Raw genomic sequence first — 24,928 nt, forward strand, 5'->3', positions numbered from 1 at the left:
GCAGTAGTGACTGATCCTACATCTGGTTTCAAATGGAGAATCACGGGTTTCTATGGCAACTCGGATACAAATCGGAGGAAGGAGTCTTGGGAGTTACTACATTTTCTAAATGCTCAATTTCAGATACCATGGGTTTGTTTGGGGGATTTTAACGAAATATTATCAAATTCTGAGAAATGGGGAGGTCCAGAGAGACCCCTATAGCAGATGGAGGGTTTTAGAAGAGTAGTAAATGTTTGTGGTTTTATAGACCTTGGATATGAGGGCCCAGAGTTCACTTGGTGTAACCAAAGGTCAACTGGGGAAAGAATTCGATTAAGACTTGATAGGTTGCTGGCTACAACAGATTGGAAAGATCATTACAAAGATACTAGGGTCCTCCATGTGGTGGATTCAACTTCAGATCATTGTGCTCTGGTTCTAACTAACCAAAGAAATATCCAAGGAAGGGGAAAGAGGAGATTCCATTTTGAGGCAACATGGGTTAGACACGATAAATGCAAGGAGATAATTCAAGATGCTTGGAAGTTTCATTTAGGATTTCAAACGGCTAGTGATTTTGCCGAGGGTCTGAGAGTGTGTGCTGAGGGCTTAACAAGATGGAACAATTCAGACCTTAGGCATGATGCTAGAATGATAAAGGAGAAGAGAAAGCAACTGCAAGTTCTAATCCAGGCTGACAGGGATGGAAGTAGGGGAGAAGAAATTAATGCAATAAGGAAGGAAATAAATGAAATGTTAGATGATGAAGAAGTCAAGTGGAATCAAAGATCCATACTTTACTTCATTCCCAACTAGAGCGATGGAAGTAGCAGATTTGATACCTAGAAGGGTTACCAGGGAGATGAATAAAGACTTAACAAAAGACTTCCAGAAGGAGGAGGTTATTCAAGCTATCCGACAAATGCACCCAACAAAAACACCGGGTCCGGACGGTATGTTTGCTATATCAAAAGTATTGGGATATCATTGGGGATGATGTGATAAAAACTATCCTTAATATTCTTAATTTCAATGCCCTTATAGCTGAGCTAAACAAGACAAATATAGCTCTCATTCCTAAAATAAATAATCCAACAAAGATAAGTGAATTTCGACCAATAAGCCTTTGTAATGTTTCATATAAAATTGTGTCAAAGATTCTTGCAAATAGGCTGAAACCATTTCTCCCCTCCATCATTTCCGAAAGCCAAAGTGCTTTTGTTCCAGGTAGACTCATTACTGACAATGTCCTGGTTGCTTTTGAAATAATGCATTATCTAAAGAAAAGAAAGGATGGGAAAGAGGGGTATATGGCAATTAAATTAGATATGAGTAAAGCCTATAACAGAGTGAAATAGTGTTTTCTTGAAAAAATTATGTCAAAAATGGGCTTTGATAATAAATGGATTAATTTGATTATGAGCTGTATAAACTCTGTTTCCTATTCTGTTCTCATAAAAGGTAAGGCCCATGGTTGTATTACCCCTACAAAGGGGCTACGCCAGGGTGATCCCTTATCTCCCTACATGTTTCTTTTATGTACAGAAGGGCTAACGGCTTTGATTGTGGAGGCAGAAAAGAGAAGGTAGATTTCAGGCATCTCTATATGTAGGGGCAGCCTAACAATTACCCATCTCTTATTTGCCGATGATAGTGTGATCTATTGCAAGGCATCGGAGCAAGAAAGCAGAGAGCTATGCACAATTCTGCATAAATACGAGGAAGCAGCAGGCCAAAAAGTAAACACAAAAAAGTCATCGGTCTTTTTTAGTAAAAATACTAAGGAAGAAACAAGAGAAAGGGTGAAGAATGTGCTGGGCTCAATGCAGAATGTACAGCCAGGAAAATACTTGGGCCTACCTTCGATGATTGGAAGATCAAAGAAACAAATATTCAATGAAGTCAGGGAGAGAGTGGGGAAAAAGATGACTGGTTGGAAAGAGAAATTTTTATCGATTGGAGGAAGAGAAATCCTTATTAAAGCGGTTGCTCAGGCTGTCCCCACATACACAATGGGGTGTTCTTTACTTCCCAAAGGTCTTTGTGAAGATATTGAGGGGATGATGCTGAATTTTTGGTGGGGGCAGAAGAATCAAGAATAAAAAATGGCGTGGGTTAGCTGGTCAAGAATGTGCAAATCAAAGTTGGAAGGGGGAATGGGGTTCCATGATCTTTATGCTTTCAATTTGGCTATGCTGGCAAAACAGGGATGGAGGATGGTGGAAAATCCCACATTGCTAATGGCGCGCATGTACAAAGAAAGGTATTTTCCCAATGGGGATGTTTTAAATGCAAGCATTGGCAGCAACCCATCTTATGCTTGGAGAAGCATTCACAAGAGCATAGAGATTCTTCAGCAAGGAACAAGATGGAGAGTGGGAAATGGGAAGACAATCCATATATGGGATGATAGATGGTTACCAACCCCAACAATTTATAAAGTCATTTCCCCAAGGAAAGATTTTGGAGACTTCCCCATGGTATCGACCTTAATTGATCAAGACCCTAGAAAATGGAGAAAGGACATTCTTGATAGAGTCTTTCTTGGTTTTGAAGTGGAGAAAATTCTAAGCATCCCAATCCCTCACTACCCACAGGAGGACCAATTAATATGGTTGGGAAATAAAAAAGGAATCTTCACGGTGAAAAGTGCATATTTTTTGGCTAAGGAAATTGTAGAAAAGCATGAAAGAGGTGAATCCTCAGTGGGAGATGTATGTGCCCCACTTTGGAAAAAGATGTGGCACTTAAACATTCCGGCCAAAGTGAGAGTTTTTGCCTGGAGACTCTGCATGAAGGCCATCCCATCTATGTTGAATTTGAGTAATAGGGGAATTCAAGTGGATCCTACCTGCCCTGTTTGTTGTGGGGAACCTGAGTCAACTGAGCATGCAATCATCTACTGTGAAGCTGCTAAAAGAGTGTGGAGCAAATGGGATGAATGCCCAATCTGTTTGAATGAAACCAACATGGAGATTGTGGACTTGGCCTTATATTTGCTAGAAAAGGGAACACAGAGGGACATGAAGATCTTTTTTGGTGTTGCCTGGATGATTTGGTATAATAGAAACCAAATTGTTCATGAGGGAAATGGTGTTTCTGAGGATCACATTTGGGAGACAGCAATCCAAATGATAAAGGAGTTCAAGGGAACAAGGAGCTGGGATATAAACAGTCCTCAGAGAAAGGAGAAAGCATGGACTCCACCACCTGTGGGTTTCTTCAAAATAAACGTGGATGGGGCTGTTCCCTCTGTTGATGGCCATTCTGGAGTGGGTGTTGTAATTAGAGATTGGGAAAGAAAGGTGGTAGCAGCAAAATGTCTTCCTCTATCGGGTCGAATAGCTGTGGAGGAAACAAAAGCCATAGCTATGGAACAAGGAATGATCTTAGCAAAAAACATGGGCTTGGAAAGGACCATTTTTGAAGGGGACTCATTGCAGACAATTCAAGCTATTGAGGCTAAGGAAGTGAGAAGTGTGATTGGCCACATTGTGAAAAGCTGTCTGCAAAATATTCCAAGTTTCCAGGAGGCAAGAATCAGACATATCAGTAGGGAGGGCAACAAAATAGCCCACAAACTTGCACAGCTTGCAAAACAATCTGCTGAGGAATAGGTCTGGATTTCAACTATACCTGTTTGGATTGAAGACATGGCGAGAGCTGAAGGAACGGTTTAAAGCTTGCCTTCGTTCGTGGTCTAAGTTGTTGCTTTTTCCTTATTTTGTTATGCTCTGTTTTTCTGTAGCTTGTACTCTGTTTTTTCAGTGTATCTTCTTGATTGTTTATGAATGAAAGTTTTCAGTTTGGTCTCAAAAAAAAAAAAAAAAATAGACCAATAAGAAGAAGGTGGGGTATTGGTCTTTTACTCATTTTACTTAGCTAAATCCAGAAACCTTGCTTGCATATGGACATGGAAAATTTCCTGTCCACAAACAATGATCCATATTCTTAACTTTTAAGTTTGGGCTTCTTTGGAGGGTCCTATTTCCGATGGCTGTGTGGTCTATTTAGTTGAATCGCATTGTATATAGATCGGACTCTATTAATAGTCTTGTGCATGAACAACTTCGTCCAGTCTTGTGAAAGACAATTTTCTATCAAACACAATTGCCTATAGATTATGAAAGCGAAATTATATTTTCTATCTCCACATGGGTTGAATTTATATTAAACTCAATGGATTTAATAAATGAAGAGTGACTGACCTATTTTGAATTTTTTTGGGATAATTACGATACGCTGCTAACCCGCAGTTTAATAGTATAATCGGGTATGAAGATTTGGATCCTATTTCTCCTTATAAAAGAAAACAACAAGTCTCTTGGCAATGAACAAATTATTTGAATTTATCTTTATTTTGTACTTTTTAGAATATTATTCTTTGTCAATATGAAAACTTTGATGGAGTTGAGGGAAAAACAATGGAGATAAGAATAAATTTGCATAAAGTTGCATCACTTTGACTTTGATAGTTTGCACACGCACAAACAGACAAAGAATAGGACACTAAAATAAACATAAAAGAAGCAAATGGAACATACTCAATATTATTTGTTGGAAAAAGAAGCTAAGAAGACTCACATTAATTATTTCCATTTGATTTAAAGATGATTTTATTTAGGGGGAAAATTGATTAGAACATCAATTGATTAGAAGATGAAAGAAATTCACATGTAAAAACATTCTCACAGTAAAAAGTAGGAGAATTATTAATATAAAATCACTGTGCCATTGGTTTAATCCCCAAGTGAAATAGAGAGCAACTGAGCTTGGAGTGAGTCACTGATGCAGAGAGGTTGGTACCAATGGTACCTCCACGGGGCAGGCTAGAATTCTGATGGTGTTGACAATGGAAGGACCTCACGCAGTTGCAGAGCCACACACAAGGGTGGGGGGGGCCAAGGCCCTCCCAAAAATTTTAAAAATTATTTTATAGTATATAACTATATATATTATTTACATTTTAAAAAATGTAGCATGTAAAAATTGAAGTTGGCCCCTCAAATTTTGAGTCATTTCAATGGTGCTCTTAAAAGAAAGAGAAATTATATTCAAATCATATAATTTAAGAGGTTTAACAAATTAAACTATGTAGAAAATGATAAATTTTTGTACATGTCTAATAGAAGAAATGCATGACTTTTATATTCTCATTAAAATTTAGAAGATGATAAATTCTCTTAATAAATTAATTTATGCGTGTGTGTGTGCGTGTTTGTGTAGAGGTTTGTTTTAACTAATATATTAGCATCACAACTTGGCCCCCCCCCAATCAAAATTTCTGGTTCTGCCCCTGACCTCACGTGTTGCCGGCAAGCAAAGACAGTTCTTCCACCTTACACTTTGCCTTAGCTCCCTTGTGAATTTTGTGACACAAGTAAACGAGAGTGCTTTAAATCAACCAAACTAAATTCTGCTCTCTTTATCATCCAGTCCATCTGCTTTAGATTGATCTTTGGAGACCTTTTCTCCACATTTTCATTCATATTTTGTCTGTTGCAACCTCGAGAAAAATATAAGACAAAGCAAATGAACAATTGCAAAATCTGTTGAATATGAATTCCTATATTACATTTATATGGCATGTCACAAGCTACAATTTTCAATAGTATCACAGATAGCACTTAAAGGATCTCGTGAAGGGGGATCGTGAGCTTAATTCTTATGAGAATCCCAATGACAGAAATAGGCAAAAAAATAAATAATAAATAAAAGAAATTCTAGTTTAGGAGCATTGAACATAGCAAATACTTAGAGAGTAACTAGCTTACCTGAAAATTAAAAGTTCCGAGGAAGGAAACAGATTCCTATAATGATTTCTTCTCTCCCACAAAAGAAAAGTAGAAAATTCCACATTAGAAATATGGAACAAAATTTGACAACATTGTATGCTAAGGTTTTTAGATACTATCTAGCTTGAAATGAGAGTCTTATGTCTCTGGTAGTAGAGGCTCTTGTGGATGATGTATCTGGTTTCCAGATCTGAACAAAAACAATTGAGGACATTCCCCAATCCGTACAAAGAACGTTGTTAGTACCAGTTATCTAATTTGTTATATCTATATATATATATATATATATATATATATATAAAGTTTGATCATTCTTTCATTTTCTCCTCTTGTAAATATAAGGCATCTCACTTTCCTTATCCTTAATGAATTAATCCACTTGACCAGTTACCTCCACCACAACCATCACCATCACCATTGCCATCACCATCACCACTGGGTGGTAATCCAAAGTCCCACCATCATTGAGTTGTGGCCAAATCCTTCCCTGAAATTTCTGTTTAACCATTATATGCCATTTGAAATATCGAATCTCACAGAATTTCAGAAAGAAAGCATAAGTGAACATGCATTTATATGTATCAACAAGTGAAAATGTATGTAACTACCCCATACCATAAACCCATAAATAGGATTACACAAAAAAGGAAATACAATGCTTTGATTAATCAATTGACAACAGACGTTCGTTGAAGGACAGGCCAAATTATGACTTGGTTCCTAAAACTAATCCAACTTCAAAAAGAACTCATCTGGCATTTATTAAACTGAACAGAGAAATACAACTACCATTTGATGAAACCCACAAAGGATCCTTGAAGCAACATTTATACCAAGGAGCCAAGAAAAATACCTATGACGAGTACCAAGACTCCATTTAGCAAATAAAAAAGCAGAAAAGGAGACAACTTTGAAAGTTCAACTGAATGAATTCAGAGCATTCAATATTAGAGGGTATTGCTATGCCACTGCAGACGAGCTACTCACACCCACCAATGACATGAGGCAGGCAGTTCTGGGTCCGGCTAGCCAAAGCAATTCCTTTAATGTTAAATGTAGTTTGACTAATGATTGATACACGGAAATAGCTATTACTGGGAATGTGAGTAATTGTTGGAGCCATGCGTTTAACAGTTTGAGTTTGCTCAGCAGCGCATCTTGCATTCTGCAGAAGAAACTAGAGAGGCAGAGACAAAGGTTTTAACCCAAAAAAAGAGCAATATCAAGAATCCATATAATCCCTTGTTTCCTAACCTCAATTTGCAAGCATCAATGAAGAAAAAAAAATACAAAATGAATTAATGTGTTTGTAGATGCATGTTCCATAACTTCATTTATAATCTGAATACATTTATCATGATTTTCTGATTGTTGTTCTTTGCTTTTCATCAGAGGATGATGCATAACATAACCTGATTGCAAAAAAAGGAAAAGAAAAAACAAGATGCAGTAGCATAATCCTAAAGTCACAGATAAGCTCTACCATTGAATGTATCAAGACACCGTGTTCAGAAAATTTCCAAACCAGCTGTTTAGTAACTGATTCTAAGACAACTCTTAAGTGAGACTGAAATTTAAAATTTCAAGCACATGAAAATCCCTAAACAACTCTTAAACTTTGGCTAACCTTAAAAGGGCTGTAAGTGTCATTACCTTCATGCAAAAGATCAAAGTATTACTGATGCATGTTAGAAAATTCCAAATCATGACATAGAGGTAACAAGGAATTAAAGATAACATTTACTGCTCACTATTTTCACATTCTAACAAATGTAAAATCTGTAGAATTTACGTTGAACACATAGTTTATATTAGACGAGATAAATCTACAACAACATGAGACACGAAAGACATAGATAACAAGTAATTGGGGATATGAAAGAATAAACTTACCAAGCAAAATGACATATATCAGAAGCAGACTGCATATGGCTAGAATGCAAGATATGTCTTCTATTATTAATAGTAAAAAATTGGGCACCAATACCTTGCCATCCAGGTTCAGCAATCTTAAGTGACCTCCTTTTTCCATTGAAGTCCTGAAATGACATGAAAACTTTCACAAGATTAGATCTTGTATGCATATTAGGCCCCATGCATTGACCCTCTATTTTCACTGCATACACAAAACAGTAAAGTAGCATTGTTAAAATCAAGACCTAAAAGCTCTCTTCAAAATATCCAATGAAATAGAACTCCAAAGAATGCACTTGTACATATAGTACAATATGAAGTTCTTTCTTCAAAAATTCTTTTAAGATAATAAACATTTCCTGTCCAAATAGTGACACCAAAAGAATGATGAAATAAATAAAACGTAAATATTCTGTCTCTCTATCTCTCGCACTCTAATCTTCATCTTCATAATATAGGGGGGCCAAAAGTATGAATTCCTTAAAAGTGATAATAAAGTAAACCACCACCTTCAATTGGGATTCAACTTGATTTGGTAATGAGAACTTAAATTAAACTAATTTAGGGGTTGTACCTGCTATATCTAAGAAAAATCTAACTCATATTTCCTAGTCATTTGTTATATCATCTTTGACTTTGGGTTTAAAAACCAAAAAAGGCCCTCTATTTTGCACCTTTAGCAACCAAGGAACCATATCATGTACTTAAAACAGCTAGATTTGCAGTCAACGTGAGCATCTTGTTTGTTGCTCCTCAACAAACAAATAACAGTATGCATCAGAGCAGAATTCATCCAATGACAAGAATCAAATAAATTTATCGAGTAATTTAAGAGTTACAATATTGATGATTTTTTTTTTTTTTGGGGGGGATGAATATTGATGAAATTAACGACGGGAAGAAGAAACATAAAATACATTATGATAAATCTTAAATTAGGTATCCTGTAGATTTGCATCTGGCATCAGATGATCCAAACTAGTAGACTAATATTCCAAAATGTTATACACCAAATAGACACAAAATTTTACATTCCCTACCATTGCTTGTAATATGAAAAAAGACAAATATTATAAAATCATATAAAATAGAATTAAAAGAATTCTAATAAAATAAAAAATAAAAAGGAAGCAAAGGTCATACAGCAGCAAGAGTCATTTATGAATAGGAACAGTTTTTGTCCTGCACCCTTATACATGACTAGTCCCATCAAGCTTTGGATTAAAAAGTAAAGGTATGTATTTGAAAGATAATGTTACAATAATTACTCAAATTAAGAAGAATACCCCTTTTCTTGTTGAGAACTGATCATCTTAAAACAGAGAGTGAATTAGTTAGAACTAAAGTGATTCAATGCTCTTGTAGCAAAGGAGTTATTCATGAAAGTTCTCAAGTCCCTGAAGTTAAAAGCACGTAGCCAATGAGTTCTAACCCAATGGTGCGTCTGTAAATTTACCAATCAAAAGAGAGAGAGAGAATAAATGAAAAATGTTAGTGTATAGCTTAGACTAGTTTAGCCCATTGGGCTTAGCCCAGTATACTGTACTTGTAGTTTACTCCTTTTACTTGTACTGCACACATATCTAGCCTATATAAGGCTCTCTATTGTACATTGTTTTATACACATCAATATACAGACTATTCAGTCTTTCTCACACTTTATATTCTTAACATGGTATCAGAGCCAATCCTCTGACTTCCTGGTTCCTGTGGACATCTCCGGCGTTCTTCCGCTGCCCTCGCCTTCATCCAGTAGCCACTGTCAGAAGCGAGTCACCGCCGTCACGCCCACAGTCCCAGCAAATCTCGGATCTCATTGTTCTGCTCATCCAACTGTCAAAGCAAAGACATTGAGTGACAGAACAGACAATCCCGAGCAAAACCCAACAAAGAACGGCCAGAAAACACTTCACACGCGCCGCCTGAAGTTTCTGCCTCACGAGCACGCGCTCCACGCGCCGTCACGCGCCCCCACGCGCCGTTTCTCTCTCTCACGCGCCCCCACGCGCCAGATCAGACTTCATCCACGCGCCCCACGCGCCTACACGCGCCAGCTCCGTTTCGCTGCTGCCACGTCAGCCCTAGTGTGACGTCACCCTGCCACGTCAGCCGTTGACTGGACCAGACTTGACCTTTGACTTTGACCGTTGACTTTGACCGTTGACTTTGACCGTTGACCAAGTCAAAATTTTTCAACACACTTTATATTCTTAACAAAAAACATCATTACTCATTGTCATAAAACCATTTCTTTCCAATAGTCAAACACTCTAAAAGCTCTCAACTCTTGCATATTCCATATTCAACAAAAAAAAAAACCCATGAAGTTATGTGAAAAGCACAGCCAATGACCTCAGAATGTGACACTTAGAATGTGTGTATATTGATTAGCCTCAAAGTCAATCAATATTTGTCACTAAAACAAAACACATAGAGAGAGAGAAGAAATCATTAAAAAGTAAAAATAGAAACTTTCAGAGAGAGAGAGATTTACCTTGTGTAAAATGAGCTCTTTTGTTGACCGCATTATTGGCTGTGTGCACAGAGATACCAACAAGACCGCAAATTGAGAGATTTATTACCTTCCGGGTTCGTGTTTTTCTCTGTTTTCTCGCTAACCAAACAGAAAGGCGGTGATGATTGTTTTTTATTTATTTATTTTATGTTTTTTTAATTGGGCTGAATTTTAAGTTGGGTTGGGCTATGGAGTGAGGATATAATGTCCCAGGTTGAGCCCAATTATGTCCATATTGGCCCACACTATTTTTTTTCTCTTTTTTTTAAGGAAAACTCAAATTTTCAGTAAGAAAGATTGGCCAGTTTATAAAATTTATAAAAGGTGAGAAAAGACATTTTTCATTCGCATTAATAAACCTATGATAGAAATTGTATTCTGAGCGAGGTTATAAGTTATAAAATTGTCCGAGTGACGAACATGTAAAATTACTTTTCTGAACAATTTTGCATATTGTATTAGATGATCAAGGAGCCAGACCCAAAATAATGTAAAAGATTGTTTGTGATTTCTCTCTTCTTCTTCCTCCTCTATTTTATTTTATTTTATTTTATTTTTTTTTTTGGAGAGAAAAATAAGTAGTGTTCCATGTCGAATTGCAATTATGTATTTACAGAAAACTAGCTTTAATTCATAACAGTGAGAATAGTATACTTGATTGTAAAAATTGCTCTCCACATTTGATACGTCAATAACAATAAACAATAAAGTAGTGTATAAAATATTAGCTAAACTATACTAAATAATCATGGGTGAATCCCATAGAAAACAATAACCTGAAGCCCACATGTGCTTATCCTATTGTAACTAACTTAATCTCAACATGTGTAACTAACTAATTAACTACTAATTGAAGCAATGAAACTATAAAAATTATTATTAGGATATTAAAAATATTACGAGGCATATGAGATTCCTAACAGGATATAGAGACAAACATTTCCATGGGACGAATCTTTTATAGAATAAAGACCTTATTTCTTGCTAGTGATCGAATTCAATTCTTTCTCCTCTCCATTCGATATAGACCACTCTTGTTAGATGATAATCCCTACTTTTCCAATTATTCGTAGTATTATTGACTCTTTACTAGCTACCATTCCTGCATTGCATAATTTACAAGATAGGTTCCTCTACGGAATAAAGAACCAGAGACACTTTGAAAAAGAAAGATGGACAGACGTTAAGAAAAACATCAAGTTTACACTTAGCATCTTATTTGGTTGGGACATGGGAAATTTCTTTACAGCTATGGTTTAATTAAATTTGGAATAATTCATACAAAAAAATTCGAGGTCCCCACTTCCTTTCAATTATTAGCGTTGTGTGGTTCTTTCTTCTTTTAATAAAACCATTCATTCAATCACTGGTAACCACATCTATGATCATAAGTAAAACACAAGTATAGGCAAACACTACCCAAAAAAAAAACCAGAGGCTTCTTCTAGCATTTATGTAAATTGGTGTTTTACGTGAGACTGCTACTATATATCATAAGCTTTTTCCTCGCACAGGTTCGGTCCGCTTATTGTTTCAAAAATGTCTGTCGTTTCTTATGGCATTGACAGGGTTTATGTTGTCTTTTACTTTAGTTTTATGTTATTTTCATATTGAAAGTTTTTTTTTTTTTTAGTTGGAGATATATGCTTGTTATCTATATATATATATATATATATATATATATAAGAGACAAAATCTTTGAAAACCTAAAGCAATCTCCTCTATCCGTCTCTACTAAGAGAGAAAACCCTAAACTTCAATTTCTTTGGTACGCCTGTTATTGTTTTTTCTCTTTTTTGTGAATAAGTTTTTTTTGCTTTTGTTTTGTGTCTAGTGGAGGTGATCTTGCGGCTGTCTATTCTTCTAGGCCCCATGAGATTTTACATGACTTTCATTGGTGATGGAGTAGTACCTTACAATACATAGTATGACTACAAGTATTGTAGTAAGTTTGCTAACTTTTTGTGTGGTTCAAAGATGTTATATTTTATATTATTTTAGATTATATAACCTTAAGCTTTACCTTATGGAGACATATGTTAGGTTGTCTCACATCAAAAGCAGCTTATTGCATTTGTTGTACAAGTTTTCAATTTCTTTTGTGTGGATATTTTTTCACAGCTGTGGAATAAAGTATATGCACTATATGTTATCTTATGTTTTCTCTTATAGTGTCATGCTTCTTTGTTTATTAATTAAAGATTCTATTGGAAGCCTATATTATTTGCACCTTCAAAGTGTTTGACAATGTTTGAACCCAATTTTTCATCAATTAGGAAGAATTGGATAAAAAAAACTTAGAAAAGCTTTCCATCCTTACTAAAATTGTCTCGCAATAATGACTTTTTTTTTTATTATTAATAATTTGTAGGTTCTGAGTCTTTTGATTTTTAATTTTATTGTCTTTTGAAAGTTTGACCATCTAAATTTTTGGGTTCAATTTTTTGCAATATTTGAAACAGTTTAGCAAATTTCAACTGTTATAACTATGGATTATTCTCTTGAAGGTACCCTATCTTTCTCTTATATTTCTCTATATGGCAGTCATATATATAAATATATATATATATATATATATATTATTTTATTCCCTTTCGGACATTTTAACATCAGAATTTTTTAGTTATTTTTTTCAATATCTAAATTTGTTAGCTAGATTTTTTGTAACCCATTGCATGTTCAAGCAATGACTTATTCATAAAATTGTAACTCAAAAAGATAGGAGCAATTCACGCAATAGTATAGTTTTATAATCAATTTAAAATTTTATAAAATTATTTTAGTCTATTATAAATAGGTAAGATCCCATGCATTGCATGGGTTTCCGACTATTTCATATCTATACCAATGGATATTATATCCTTATTAGGAAAAGAGTTTTGTGGTTTAGTGATACTACTTAACTCTTCCCAAAGAAAATCCACACTCTTCCCAAAGAAAATCCACATTTGAATATTCAGCACCAATTTAGCAACACCAGTTTCATATTCAACACCAATTGCTATTTCTTTACCCTAAAGCAATGGCACAATCTGGCCTTTATATTTTTTTTCCTTTTCTCCCTCAAACATCCTTAGCCATAGATGTGATATCTTGCAAAGCAAAATAAATCTTTGGACATGCTCTCTTGCAAGACTAGCTTTAGACATGCATGTACTTTATGTGGGTAATAACTATCATTCATTTATGGTCAGGTTGAAATTGTTGCTTTGTCTACTTAAGGAGAAACAGAAGTGCCATTTAAATAGCAGAATTGCAATTTAAAGAGCAGGTAAATACATATTTCTGATGCTTTTTATTGGGACTACATCGAAATATTTATTATGTTTTGTTTATTCTTAGCATGGTAATCGAGCCTATTTCGTTACTAATTTTCTTGAATTGTTAGTAAAGAACTTGAGCCGAAATTGCAAAATTTCTTAGAATAATCTAATTTAAAATGATCAAAAACACCGTGACAATGGATATTTCTTCTTTTGCATCTTTTGGCTTATTGCATCATTAATTGTTACCTTTGAAACTCTTCCTTACTCAATTCAGTGGACACCTTAGGATAGAATCACTTTAACGGGCAAGGTTAGATAGTTCAAATAATTATAATTCTATCTTTCTTCCACTGCTGCTATTTTAAAAAATTTGTCAAATTATTGATTCTCCTAAGAGCTTAAGCTAATAGTAGACAGTGAATTTATTCATTTAATCTAATAATATTAATGGATAAATATATAAAATGTATATTCCTAGTAAACAACCAATGTATCAAACTCAGGTTACTAATCAATAACACACTTCTCTACATATTTTCACCACCAAAGTGAATTCCCAGATTTGTTCTCATGGTCTATAGTTTTTCTTGTTTCTTTGTTTGTCACAACCTTGGTTTTCGTGGAGCTTCCTGTGTCTTTATGTACTGATCTGATGATCGGTACTCAAGTTGTAGTACCAAAATACGTTCAGCTGCGGGGAGATCACAGATGTGGGTTATCCATTCTGGGGAGCTGGCCAAGCTAGTACTTGTGGCAATCCTCAGATCTCACCTGTGCGAAAAATATTTTACCACCATAGACATTATGAACATGAAGTACAGGGATTTTTAGAAATGGTTGACAACATTAATGGAATTTGCTCGCCCAACTTTGTGAATAGCAAACTCTATTCCAAGCTTTTCCACAGCGTCACACTCTTACAAAATCTTACCATAAAAATTGACGTGGCAAGCTTCCAAATCCAAACTTTGTCCTTCAAAAGTCAAAACAGACTACTTTTGCTTCTGGCTTGCTGGCTGCATCATAAATCACTCTATATCCAAATTCTAATGAAAGGGTACCAATAGGATGCCAATTGTCGTGCCATAAGAATATGGTCTTCCCATCCCATACTTCAAATTTAACGAAGCTCAAAGCTAGATCCCTTAATTTTAGGTGCACACCATTGGGACTTTAACATTCCATAAACACCCGCCTTTCACCAGGTTGGAATGGACAAGGCTACCCAAAGAGAGCCAACTTTTGTGTAAAGATTCCAGATATGTTTGATTTGTTCCAATCCTTTTTCTCTCTTGGGAACGTAAACTTTTTCCCAGGATACTTTGATGTCCCCTTTAATAGTGCTTTGGCATGACCAAAAAGAAACGGTTGAAATATGTCTTTAATTAAATTGTAATTATAATAATTTTGGCAAGTTTCTCTAAAGTCTTAATAATCTTTTTTGGCAAGATTCCATAGATGTGTACATGACAATTGACATGACACATTACATTAATAATTAAATTGTCATATTCTCAACATTATCACTAAAATAGTTATTACTTTCTACCCTTAACCCTTAAATGAGCCATCCCAAAAACCCAGGGAATTAACATAATAACCCCATAAAGCATTTACCTTCTTTAAAAGCATCGCTTTTGTTGGCCTCAGCCGTGACTCTGTGCACAGAGAGCCCTAAGAACTAGGAATTGGTTGGAACTTAAAACTCACCTCAAAAAAACAAAAAAACAAAACAAAACAAAACAAAACAAACAAAACAAAACAAAACAAAACAAGCTTTAATACTTGAAAGGATGAGAAAAATGTAAGAAACGAATTTTTGGGTTTGTTTTTCTCATTAACCAAACTGAGAATGAGAGGATGATATTTTATTTTTTAATACTTTTATCTTATTGGGATATTGGCCTTGTGAAGGCTGAGTTTCAAGTTGGGTTGAGTCCCTTTTTTCCCCCTTTTTGTTTGAGAAAGCTTGAGCTCAACCTAGTATGTTGTATGTGGGGGCTTAATCTCATGTTTAAGTTGGACTATGAGACCGAGAGTATAATGTCCAAGCTGAGCTTGGATTAACCGTTAATCTGTTCTAATAAAACCCAAACTCGAAAGGCTAAAGAAAAAGGTTACCTAATCTCACTCTATCACTAGGGCTCCATATATATGTCATATCACAACCAGAATACCAAATTATTAAGAAAGTTATAAAGTGATTCTTTAAATGTGACATTTTTATTTTTGATGTTCCCACTCCCATATTCCCATTGCATGTTGTAGCTTCACGAGAATGTTTTTTGTTGGAAGATGATATACTTTATGATTTTGCAAAATTAAATTGCTATGATCTTTCAACCATGAGCCTCTTCTGAGTTTTTAATTTTATTAAAAAGGATTAGAGCATTTTAGAAAGGGAAGAAACAAATCATCAGGGTTATAATTTGATTGTTTTCAACCATCTATATATATATATATATATATATATATATATAACCGAAGCTTTTGAAGCTCCTACAATTTTCCACGTCATCACTATTTTATTTTTCTTTTTCTTTTTATTTTAGATTCTTTTTATTTTTGGTTTTATATTTTATCAAGTATTACAATATTTTAGTTTAAATAAAACTCTATTAGATATATGTTTCAAAAACTTGAAAATTCTATTTCAACTAAAATTCTATAACAAAAATTTTCACAAATATAAACTTCTACCAAGGTTGAAACCCTTCATACTCACTCAAATTTTCACAAAGAAAACACACATATCAAATTGAAGCCATAGTAGGAAGCAAGTTGATTCTTCAACGAGAACAAATCCTGAAGTACAAAGGCCACCTAATCGCTTTTAGTTTTGAACTCGATTGTCTTATTAACAACAAAGTCTATGAATTGTAGTAATGGACAGCCGTCCACAAATAACATCCACGCAAGAGCTTGATGTTCTTCTTAATTATCTCATATATTTCTAGGAATTATTTTATTTAATATTTTTTGGAATTAATATATTTAGATGGTTGGCATAGTAGACAACGTAAAAACAATTTTCTGTCATTTATATTGCCTTCTGCATAACCCTAAATCAATGTTGAAAGGTTGTGTTTTACAACCATCTAATCTTGGTAACCAAACCCTGCACCTATGATTGTTTATGATTATTTTTGTTCATTGTTTGTAGTTTAAACCCATTAAAACTTATTGCTTGATGGTATTTCATGGTTTTTTTCCCCTTTACTTTTTGTTTCAAGGCTGCTAGGAACACAACCTAACATGTGATTTTTTTTCATTGTTTAAAGTTTAGACCCATTAAAATTTAAAACTTATTACTTTATAGGTTCAAATAATGACTTCTTTATCAAATTGAAACACAAATTAAAGTTATACAAGAGAATTTCATGCAATAATGTAGTTTCTTAATCAATTTAAAATTTTATAAAATCATTTTAGTTTATCACATAAATAGGTAAGTTCCCGTGCATAGCACGGGTTAGTGACTAGTAGATATAAAAAGATCACCATCAGATCCGGTAAAGGAACTTTATGAAATCTACTAATGTAAGATTGGTTTTAATTAATTTTATTACTAATATAAAATTGATTTTAATTAATTTTAATTGGATAAGTAGAGAACCTAGTTTTAAAAATCCACAGCAAAATTAACGCTTAGCAGAGAAAAATATTATTTACACAACATTACATGTTCACAAAAAATCCTAATTAGCAGTTCGGCTGCTAATTGGTTTTGTCCAGAACTGCCGACAATGTGAAAGCGTTACATTCCACTGTAACCGAAAGATAAAAGGTTTCATACACTTTCTTTAAGAAAAAAACAATTGAATGGCAGAGTAGAAAAGAGCAGTAGGTCCACTTTTTGTCTCCCACTTCAGTAGAAAGGAAAAAGGAGGCCAATTTTTCACCCACTAAAACAGAGGAAATAATACAAGAAAACTCCATTAAGTGAATTTGGTAATGGTAATGTAAGATGTCATGCTCTTTTGCAAGATTAGCTTAGACCTGTACTTCAATTTTATGTTGGTAATAACTATCATAAATTTATGTTCAGGTTGAAGTTGCTGCTTTGTCGATTTCAGAAGAGCAGAAGTGCGCAATTTAGAGAGCAGGTACTCATATGTTTCTTATGCCTTTTATTGAAACTACCATGAAATGAGTTTATTCTATTTTATATGTTCTTAGCATGGGAATCTAATTTTTCTAGAATTTTTAGTAAAGAACTTGGGACAGAATTGCAGAATTTATTCTAATAATCTGATTTACAAATTCTCCAAAGCACCATGACGATTAATTTTAAATCTTTTGCAACTTTGGGCTTATTGTATCATTAATTGTTACCTTCGAAATTCTTCCTTACTCCTTACTCAATTTAGGATAGCAACACTTGTAACAGGCAAGGTTATATATATATATATATATATATATATAAAACCAAAGTACCTAACTCAGGTCCCTAATCAATAACACACTTCTCTACACATTTTCACCACCAGAATGAACTCACAGATTTTTTTTTTCTCATGGTCTACTGTTGTTCTTGTTTCTTTGTTTATCACATCCTTGGCTTTCATAGAGCTTCCTGTGTCTATGCACTGATCTGATGATCAGTACTCAAGTTGTAGTACCTATACATTCAACTGCGTTGAGATCACAGATGTGGGCTATCAATTCTGGGGAGCTGGCCAAGCTGGTGCTTGTGGCAATCCTTAGAGCTCACCTGTGAGAAAAATACTACCACCACAGACATTATGAAAATGAAGAACAGGGTTTTGGAAATGGATTCCAAAACCAAAAACCAAGAGACTCCGTATTGCGTAGGAGGATGACATGGATGGAATTTGTTTGCCCAACTTTGTGAATAGCAAACTCTATTCCAAGCTTTTCCACAGCATCACACTCTTACAAAATCTTACCATAATCTATGGTTGTAAGGAACATCAACCTCCTATAATGTATGATTACGTGTTCTATGAAAATTTCACTTGCCCTGTACATGGGCATGGGCTTCTAATAGTAGAATATGACGGCCTGAGTTGTGTCTTGTTTATTAAAAACCAAGCTATCTCAAGTGATCTATTATTTTTTTTATCAGAGTCACCCATATCTTTAAGCGAGTTACTCCATTTGAATCTCATGCTTTTATATATTTTCACTTATCCATCTTAGTATTCACATTTCAACTACCCTCATTTTATGAATACTTTGCCTCTTAACAGCCCAACATTCAGTATTATGGAACATAACTGGTTTTATAGCAATCTTATAAAATTTTCCCTTTAACTTAATAGGCATTCTACAATCACACACTACACTTGATTCACTTCTCTACTTCATCCACCATTCTCTTATCCTATGATTCACATCCTCTTCAATCTCTCCATTTTTAGGAACTATTATTCCAAAATATTGAAAGCTCTTGCTCTTTAACATCTCTTGGCATAATGTCTTACTGCCCATTCATCTTTGTTCAACTCTTATTAAACTTGCATTCTACTTAATTGAAATCCTTTAGATTATAAAGCGGCTCACAACATTTTAACTTGGCATCAACTTTGCGTCTATTTTATCCACTAAAACTATGTCATTTGCAAAAAGCATACATCAAGGGAATTACACTTGAATCAATTTAGTGAGCCCATCCATCACTAGTGCAAAGAGACATAGACTTAATCAGTGTTCCTTGATGCAAACCTATAATGATAGGAAATTCATACTAGTTACAAATCGGTCATACATATCCTTAAACAAGTTTAAATACTTTAAAGAAACTTCTTTCTTTTTCAAGATCCACCACATAACCTCTCCAAAGACCTTAACATATGCTTTCTCTGTGTCAATACATTACCTCTCTAAGGACCCTAACATATGTTTTCTCTACGTCAATAAAAATCATATGAAGACCTCCCTATATTTTTCTATTAGACGTCTATGAAAGAAAATAGCTTCCATGGCAAATGCACTTTTACATATAGTACAACCTAGAATTCTTTCTTTAAAAAAATTGAAAGAAAACAATGACATTAATGAAACATAAATATTCTCTCTCTCACTAATCTTCACATCATAATTATAACAAATAATGCGGAAGTCAAAAGCAAGGAATTCCTAGAAAGTGATAATCAAGTAAAGCACCTTCTATAGTTGGGATTCGGCAAATCAAAAGAAAAAAAAAAGGGGATTCAACTTGATTTGGTCCAAATGAGAATTTGGATACTTATCTATGGGTTGTACCTTCTGCTATATATATGAAAAATGTAACTCATACCCTAGTCATTTATCATATCATCTAAATTAGATTAAAAAATATACATACATACATACAAACGTACATATATATATATATATATATATATTGCACCTTTAGCAACCAAAGAACACATTTGTACTCAACAGCTAGATTACATGAAGGTAATCATCAAATATACCTAGTGGTAATTGAGGCGAGGTGGCAACGCTATTTGCAGTAAACATCATATATTCCAATATTATAGTAAATACACCATTTATATGTACATTTGTAATTCTTCTTATAAATTTTATATCGAAAGATACACAACACCAAAAAGTGAAAAATTGATTCACAATACAATTCACATTTTGATAACTATACTCATATCTTTGTGTTATCACTCAAAACATTACAGGTCACCTTTTATTCCAATGCAATAATATGAGAAAGCCCTGGCTCTTATTTGAGATAATCATTGAATCAAAACAATCTCTAAGACCCCATTACAGAAAACCGATCATACAAACCCAATACATAAGTTCAACATCGATAATTCCTTTCAATAATAAAGAAACAAAGAATTCCAAGTCATACAATTTTACTTTTTGATTGCAGGACATCCTAATACAATGCCAAACAAATAATAATCCAAGATGAAAATCTTAAGCACAAAGAGCACAACTTTAAATTCAAAACGTCTTGATCATGCTACTTTAGGTCCTTGAGAAAACATAGGTAAAAAAGAGAAACATATGTAGGACTTCAACATGTAGAGCTGTAATCAACTCAAGCCAAGTATAGAATGGTCGAGCTTGGTTTGATAATAAAGATAGCATGTTCAAACTCCGCTTGAACTTGATCCAAGCCTACAAACACTTTTTGAACTTGAGCTTGTCAAAGTTTCTAAAAGCTTGAAGTTGAGGTCAGCTTGCTTCATTAGTCAAGTCAAGTTTTTGCTCAATATCAAGCACTTGAGCTTGAACACAAGCACATAATCAAATGTTTTAAATCTCAAGAAAAAAAAAAAATCAATGGATAATAAAAGAAAACAATGGATTTCCTCTTTTGAGCCACAAGAAAATATCACAAATTCTCAACATCAACAGGAATCTAATGGATAATAAACATATCACAAATGAGTAATGCCTAGGGACACAAAATTTTTCATAACTATTGTAATGATCTATTGTAATTGGAGTAACATCACTTTCACTCGTGTCTACCATTGATTCGATTTTTCAAGGACAGAAATAACATGACAACAAATGCCATAGATGTGAACTTGGAAAGACACGTTAAAATCATAATGAACAAAGGAGGAACAAAGATTTCAACCACATGAATCCCCTTCACCTTCTTTGCCGAAAAAAAGAGAAAAGATAAGATGAGAGTATATATTAAATTGCTCTGTTCTCAACAATATCCATAAAGGGTACTACTTTCTACTCTTAACCCGAGACAACGCAAAAATCCAGAAACACAACACACAAACACAAAGAGAGAAGAAATATTAATTAAAAATAGTTAAGAGACTCCAAATAAGAAGCCCATAAATCGTTAACATAACAGAGAAAGGGATACAGATTTACCTTGTGAAAAAGGGTTGCTTTTGTTGGCCTCAGCCTTGGCTGTGTGTACAGAGAGCCGTAAGAAAGCCGAATTCTCGACCCCGACCAAAAATTTGGAGGTGGGTTTCTTTTTAAGATGAGCGAAATCTAAGACACTATATTCCGGGGGTTTTTTTTTTTTTTTTTCCTCTCTCTGAGATTTCTCGCTAACCAAACAGAAATGAGAGAGAATGGAACATATATATAATTGGATTTACAAGGGCGGTGATGACTGATGACTATTATTTTATTTTTATTTTTTTAGGTACTATTATTTTTAGTATTTTATCTTATTGAGCTCAGGACGTCGTAATTGGGCTGAATTTCAAGTTGGGTTGGGCTATGAAGTGAAAATAAGGAGGAGAGATTATTGAAAAAACCTTCCACAAGGACCACAAAGTTTGAAAATGAAAGGAAAAAAAAAAGGGGGATGAAAAACAAAGTATTATATTAGTAAAGTTTTAGAGGCAAGAATAGAATTTTATCTTTTTACCTATTGAATCACCTGCAGCCACATCTATGCTCATGTGTAAAGTAAAATAAAAGTATAATTAAACACTTAAAAAATAAAAGAAAAAGGGAAAAAAAGAAAAAACAATTTCTTCTGATAAATTAGGGGCTGTTTGTTTGTTTGTTTTTTTTTTTTTTTTTTTTTTTTTTTTTTTTTTTTTATCACTCATCACTCCTCACTCAATTTTCGTCACTCCTCACTCATCACTTAAAATTACCCAATTTCCCCAACCCCACTTGTTAGGCACTCATCACTCAGTGACTTTGTTTCAAAAAAGAAAACTAAAATGTCAAAATATGCGACTGGTTGCAATGTTTCCAAAAAAAAAAACCCCAAAAAGTCAAACATTGCGGCTAAAATTTCAAAAGTTGTGGGTTTAACTACGAAAATGCTATTGGAAACTGAAAACACCTAAAATGTGTTTTCAATTTTCATAACTCATCACTCAAAAATCAGATAATTGAGTGATGGAAACAAAAATTGGAAACAATGCTAAACAAACTTCTCAGTCATGGGACCCACATATTTTGAGTTATGGGTGATGGAAACAGAGTTATGGATGATAGAAACACAAAAACTAAATAGCCCCTTAGCCTCTAAGTGCGTGCTCAGAGGCTGTTCTATATATATATATATATATATATATATTTTTTTTTTTTAGTAAAGGTTCAATAATTTGCAACAATTATAATTTAGAATTATTACATTTTTGGGTAAAGGTTTATTTTCTTGTGTTTCTTTTACACAATTTGATACTTATCCAAATTCCACAGTTTGTGTTCTAAATTCAATTTGTGTTTTACGGTAATAGTAATAAAATAAAAAGCACCGTACTATTGTAATCAAAGAAAAGCAATGAGTAAGCCTTAACCCACAAAAACATATTTTTAAAAAAATGGATAATCATAAGAAAATAAAGAATGAAGAAGACCCAAAGTCCAAATAATTAGAAGGTTGTTGATTTCTTTATAAAAACAAAATAGAAAAGAGCAAAGTACATTGATATACCTGTTGAATCTGAACAATTAGAACTACACTTTTGTTTTTGTAAGTAAAGTTTTCTCTTTTTTGGATTTTGAATTTAGAAAAGATGATGATGCTAGTGTAGAGAAAAAGAACATAGAACTAAGAGGAATTGAAGAATAAATAAAGTGAAGAAGTTAAGTAACTAATGTGACAGTTGTCCTATCTTGTAGGCAATGTTTAACATGAGAGTTAGAGATTATTTTTAGCATGTTATCCTTAAGTTTTATCTCTACTTTTTAGTATATTTTTTTTCTTCAAAATCAAAACAGAGAGATGAGGGGAAAAAAAATCAAACGTGAGATGAGATTAAGGAGCAAGGGAAACCAAGTATTCAAAAAAAAAATGAAGAAGAAGAAGAAGAAGAAGAAGAATTAAGTCTTGATAAAGGAAAAAAAAATAGTTTGAAAATCAACTGGAGTTAAATGTGGGAGTTAAACATTGCCTATTCTATAGGCAAGGTTACCCGTGGGAGTTAAAAATATATTTTTATTATGTTATCCTCAAACTTTATCTCTAATTAAATTTAGGCTATAGGGGTATTTTGGAACAAAAAAAAAATGTCCAATCCAAACGGGGAAGCCCCTTAAATAGTAGTATAGACTTAAATTTAGGCTACATGGGTATTTTGAAACCAAAAAAATGTCCAGTCCAAATAGAGAAACCCTTTAAATAATAGTATAGAGATCAAAAGCAATTGCCCATAGCAGATGATGAGATTATAAGTAATAAAGTATGAATTTATTCACACAATTCTATTTGGCTTAATGCAGGTGCTATAAGTAATAAAATATAATTTTGCAATTTAACTCATTATAAGACAAGACATTAAAATTATTATTAACCTTGATACCAAATATTTTTAAAAATCCAAAAAATTAACTTTATTGCCCATGATAAGTCATTGCTAATGAAAGTAATAGAATTTGTTTAAGCTATAACTAAAATTTGTATTCCACAAAGAGTCATTCCAAGTAAAACTAATGACATTCAGTATATTATACAAAAGTTGGGAAATTATATACTAATCAAACATTTAATTATTATCACCTAAACATTCATAATAAATTTCATAGTCTTGATGGAGTATGTTCCTCCAATATTGAAGATGTTTATCATACTGATTTAGTGCATTCTTAATAAAACTGTCGAAGTTTCCCCTAAAAAAGATATCATATACTATATAACTAGAATTCTATTCTATAGGTTTGTGTTTATGCCAAGTGGACACTCTATTTTTTTTTTTTTTTTTTTTTTGTCCTCCTTATATAATGCGGCACACTATAAGTTTTTGAAATAACTAACAAAAATCTAATTAAAATATATTTTAGAAATTTCAAAAAGTTTAAAAAATACTGCTCCTATAAACATTATACTACCAAGAAATTATATAAATTTAAAAGAATTTTTATTATTTTTATAACCTATGAAGATTTTTTTAATAACTTTTTTTTTCTTATACACACATGCAGAAATATGTGTGTAGATATATATATATATATATATATATATATGATTTTTGTTATATGCTAAGTAAAACTAATTAAAAGTCATAGTTTTAACCAGAAAAAAGCAATTAAAAAAAAAAAAAAAAAACCAACACTACACAAATTCTGATTGAATTTTACTCTTCTTTAAACAAATTAATGTTTTTTTTTTTTTTATAAATTCTTTGATTTGACTTTTTTTTTTATATTGATTTAAAAGTTTCATATTTTATATATATATATATATATATATATATATATATATATATATTCTCTCACACATCATACTAATTAATGACTAATTTAACCAATAGTCTATGACTCTATAATTTATTTATTTGCCTTTAAACCTTACAATTTACATGCACAACCAACATGACCAAAACTCGTATAGCCAGAAAGATCTAGGGGGCAATTACCCTTAACTTAGCCACAAAAAAAGAAAAAGAGTACAAGGCTCCAGGCACTAGGTTCATTCCAATCCCACTCATGTGACATATATTTTCGTGTGTAATGTGTGTTTCGTATTGACTTATTGTTATAAAAGTAATTTGCTAGCTTGAGGCAACAATTCTTTGATTCTATAGCACCTGTGGGCTTGC

General features: G+C 33.3%; 1 protein-coding gene and 1 long non-coding RNA gene across 2 annotated transcripts; both read left to right on the forward strand.

Annotated features, from left to right (window-relative positions):
• The first annotated feature begins 207 nt into the window (after nt 1-207).
• On the forward strand, nt 208-798 carry LOC126695723 (uncharacterized). The gene has a single exon (XM_050392546.1). The coding sequence runs from the start codon at nt 208-210 to the stop codon at nt 796-798; it is 591 nt and encodes a 196-aa protein (XP_050248503.1).
• A 10,772-nt stretch (nt 799-11,570) lies between these two features.
• LOC126697893 (uncharacterized) lies at nt 11,571-18,565 on the forward strand. The gene is made up of 4 exons (XR_007646278.1): nt 11,571-11,720; nt 12,041-12,151; nt 13,401-13,477; nt 17,521-18,565. It is a non-coding gene; the product is annotated as an uncharacterized LOC126697893 (long non-coding RNA).
• The last annotated feature ends 6,363 nt before the right edge of the window (nt 18,566-24,928 follow it).

Source organism: Quercus robur, chromosome 8 (genome assembly GCF_932294415.1).
Source record: "Quercus robur chromosome 8, dhQueRobu3.1, whole genome shotgun sequence".
In the NCBI taxonomy this organism is placed as follows: domain Eukaryota; kingdom Viridiplantae; phylum Streptophyta; class Magnoliopsida; order Fagales; family Fagaceae; genus Quercus; species Quercus robur.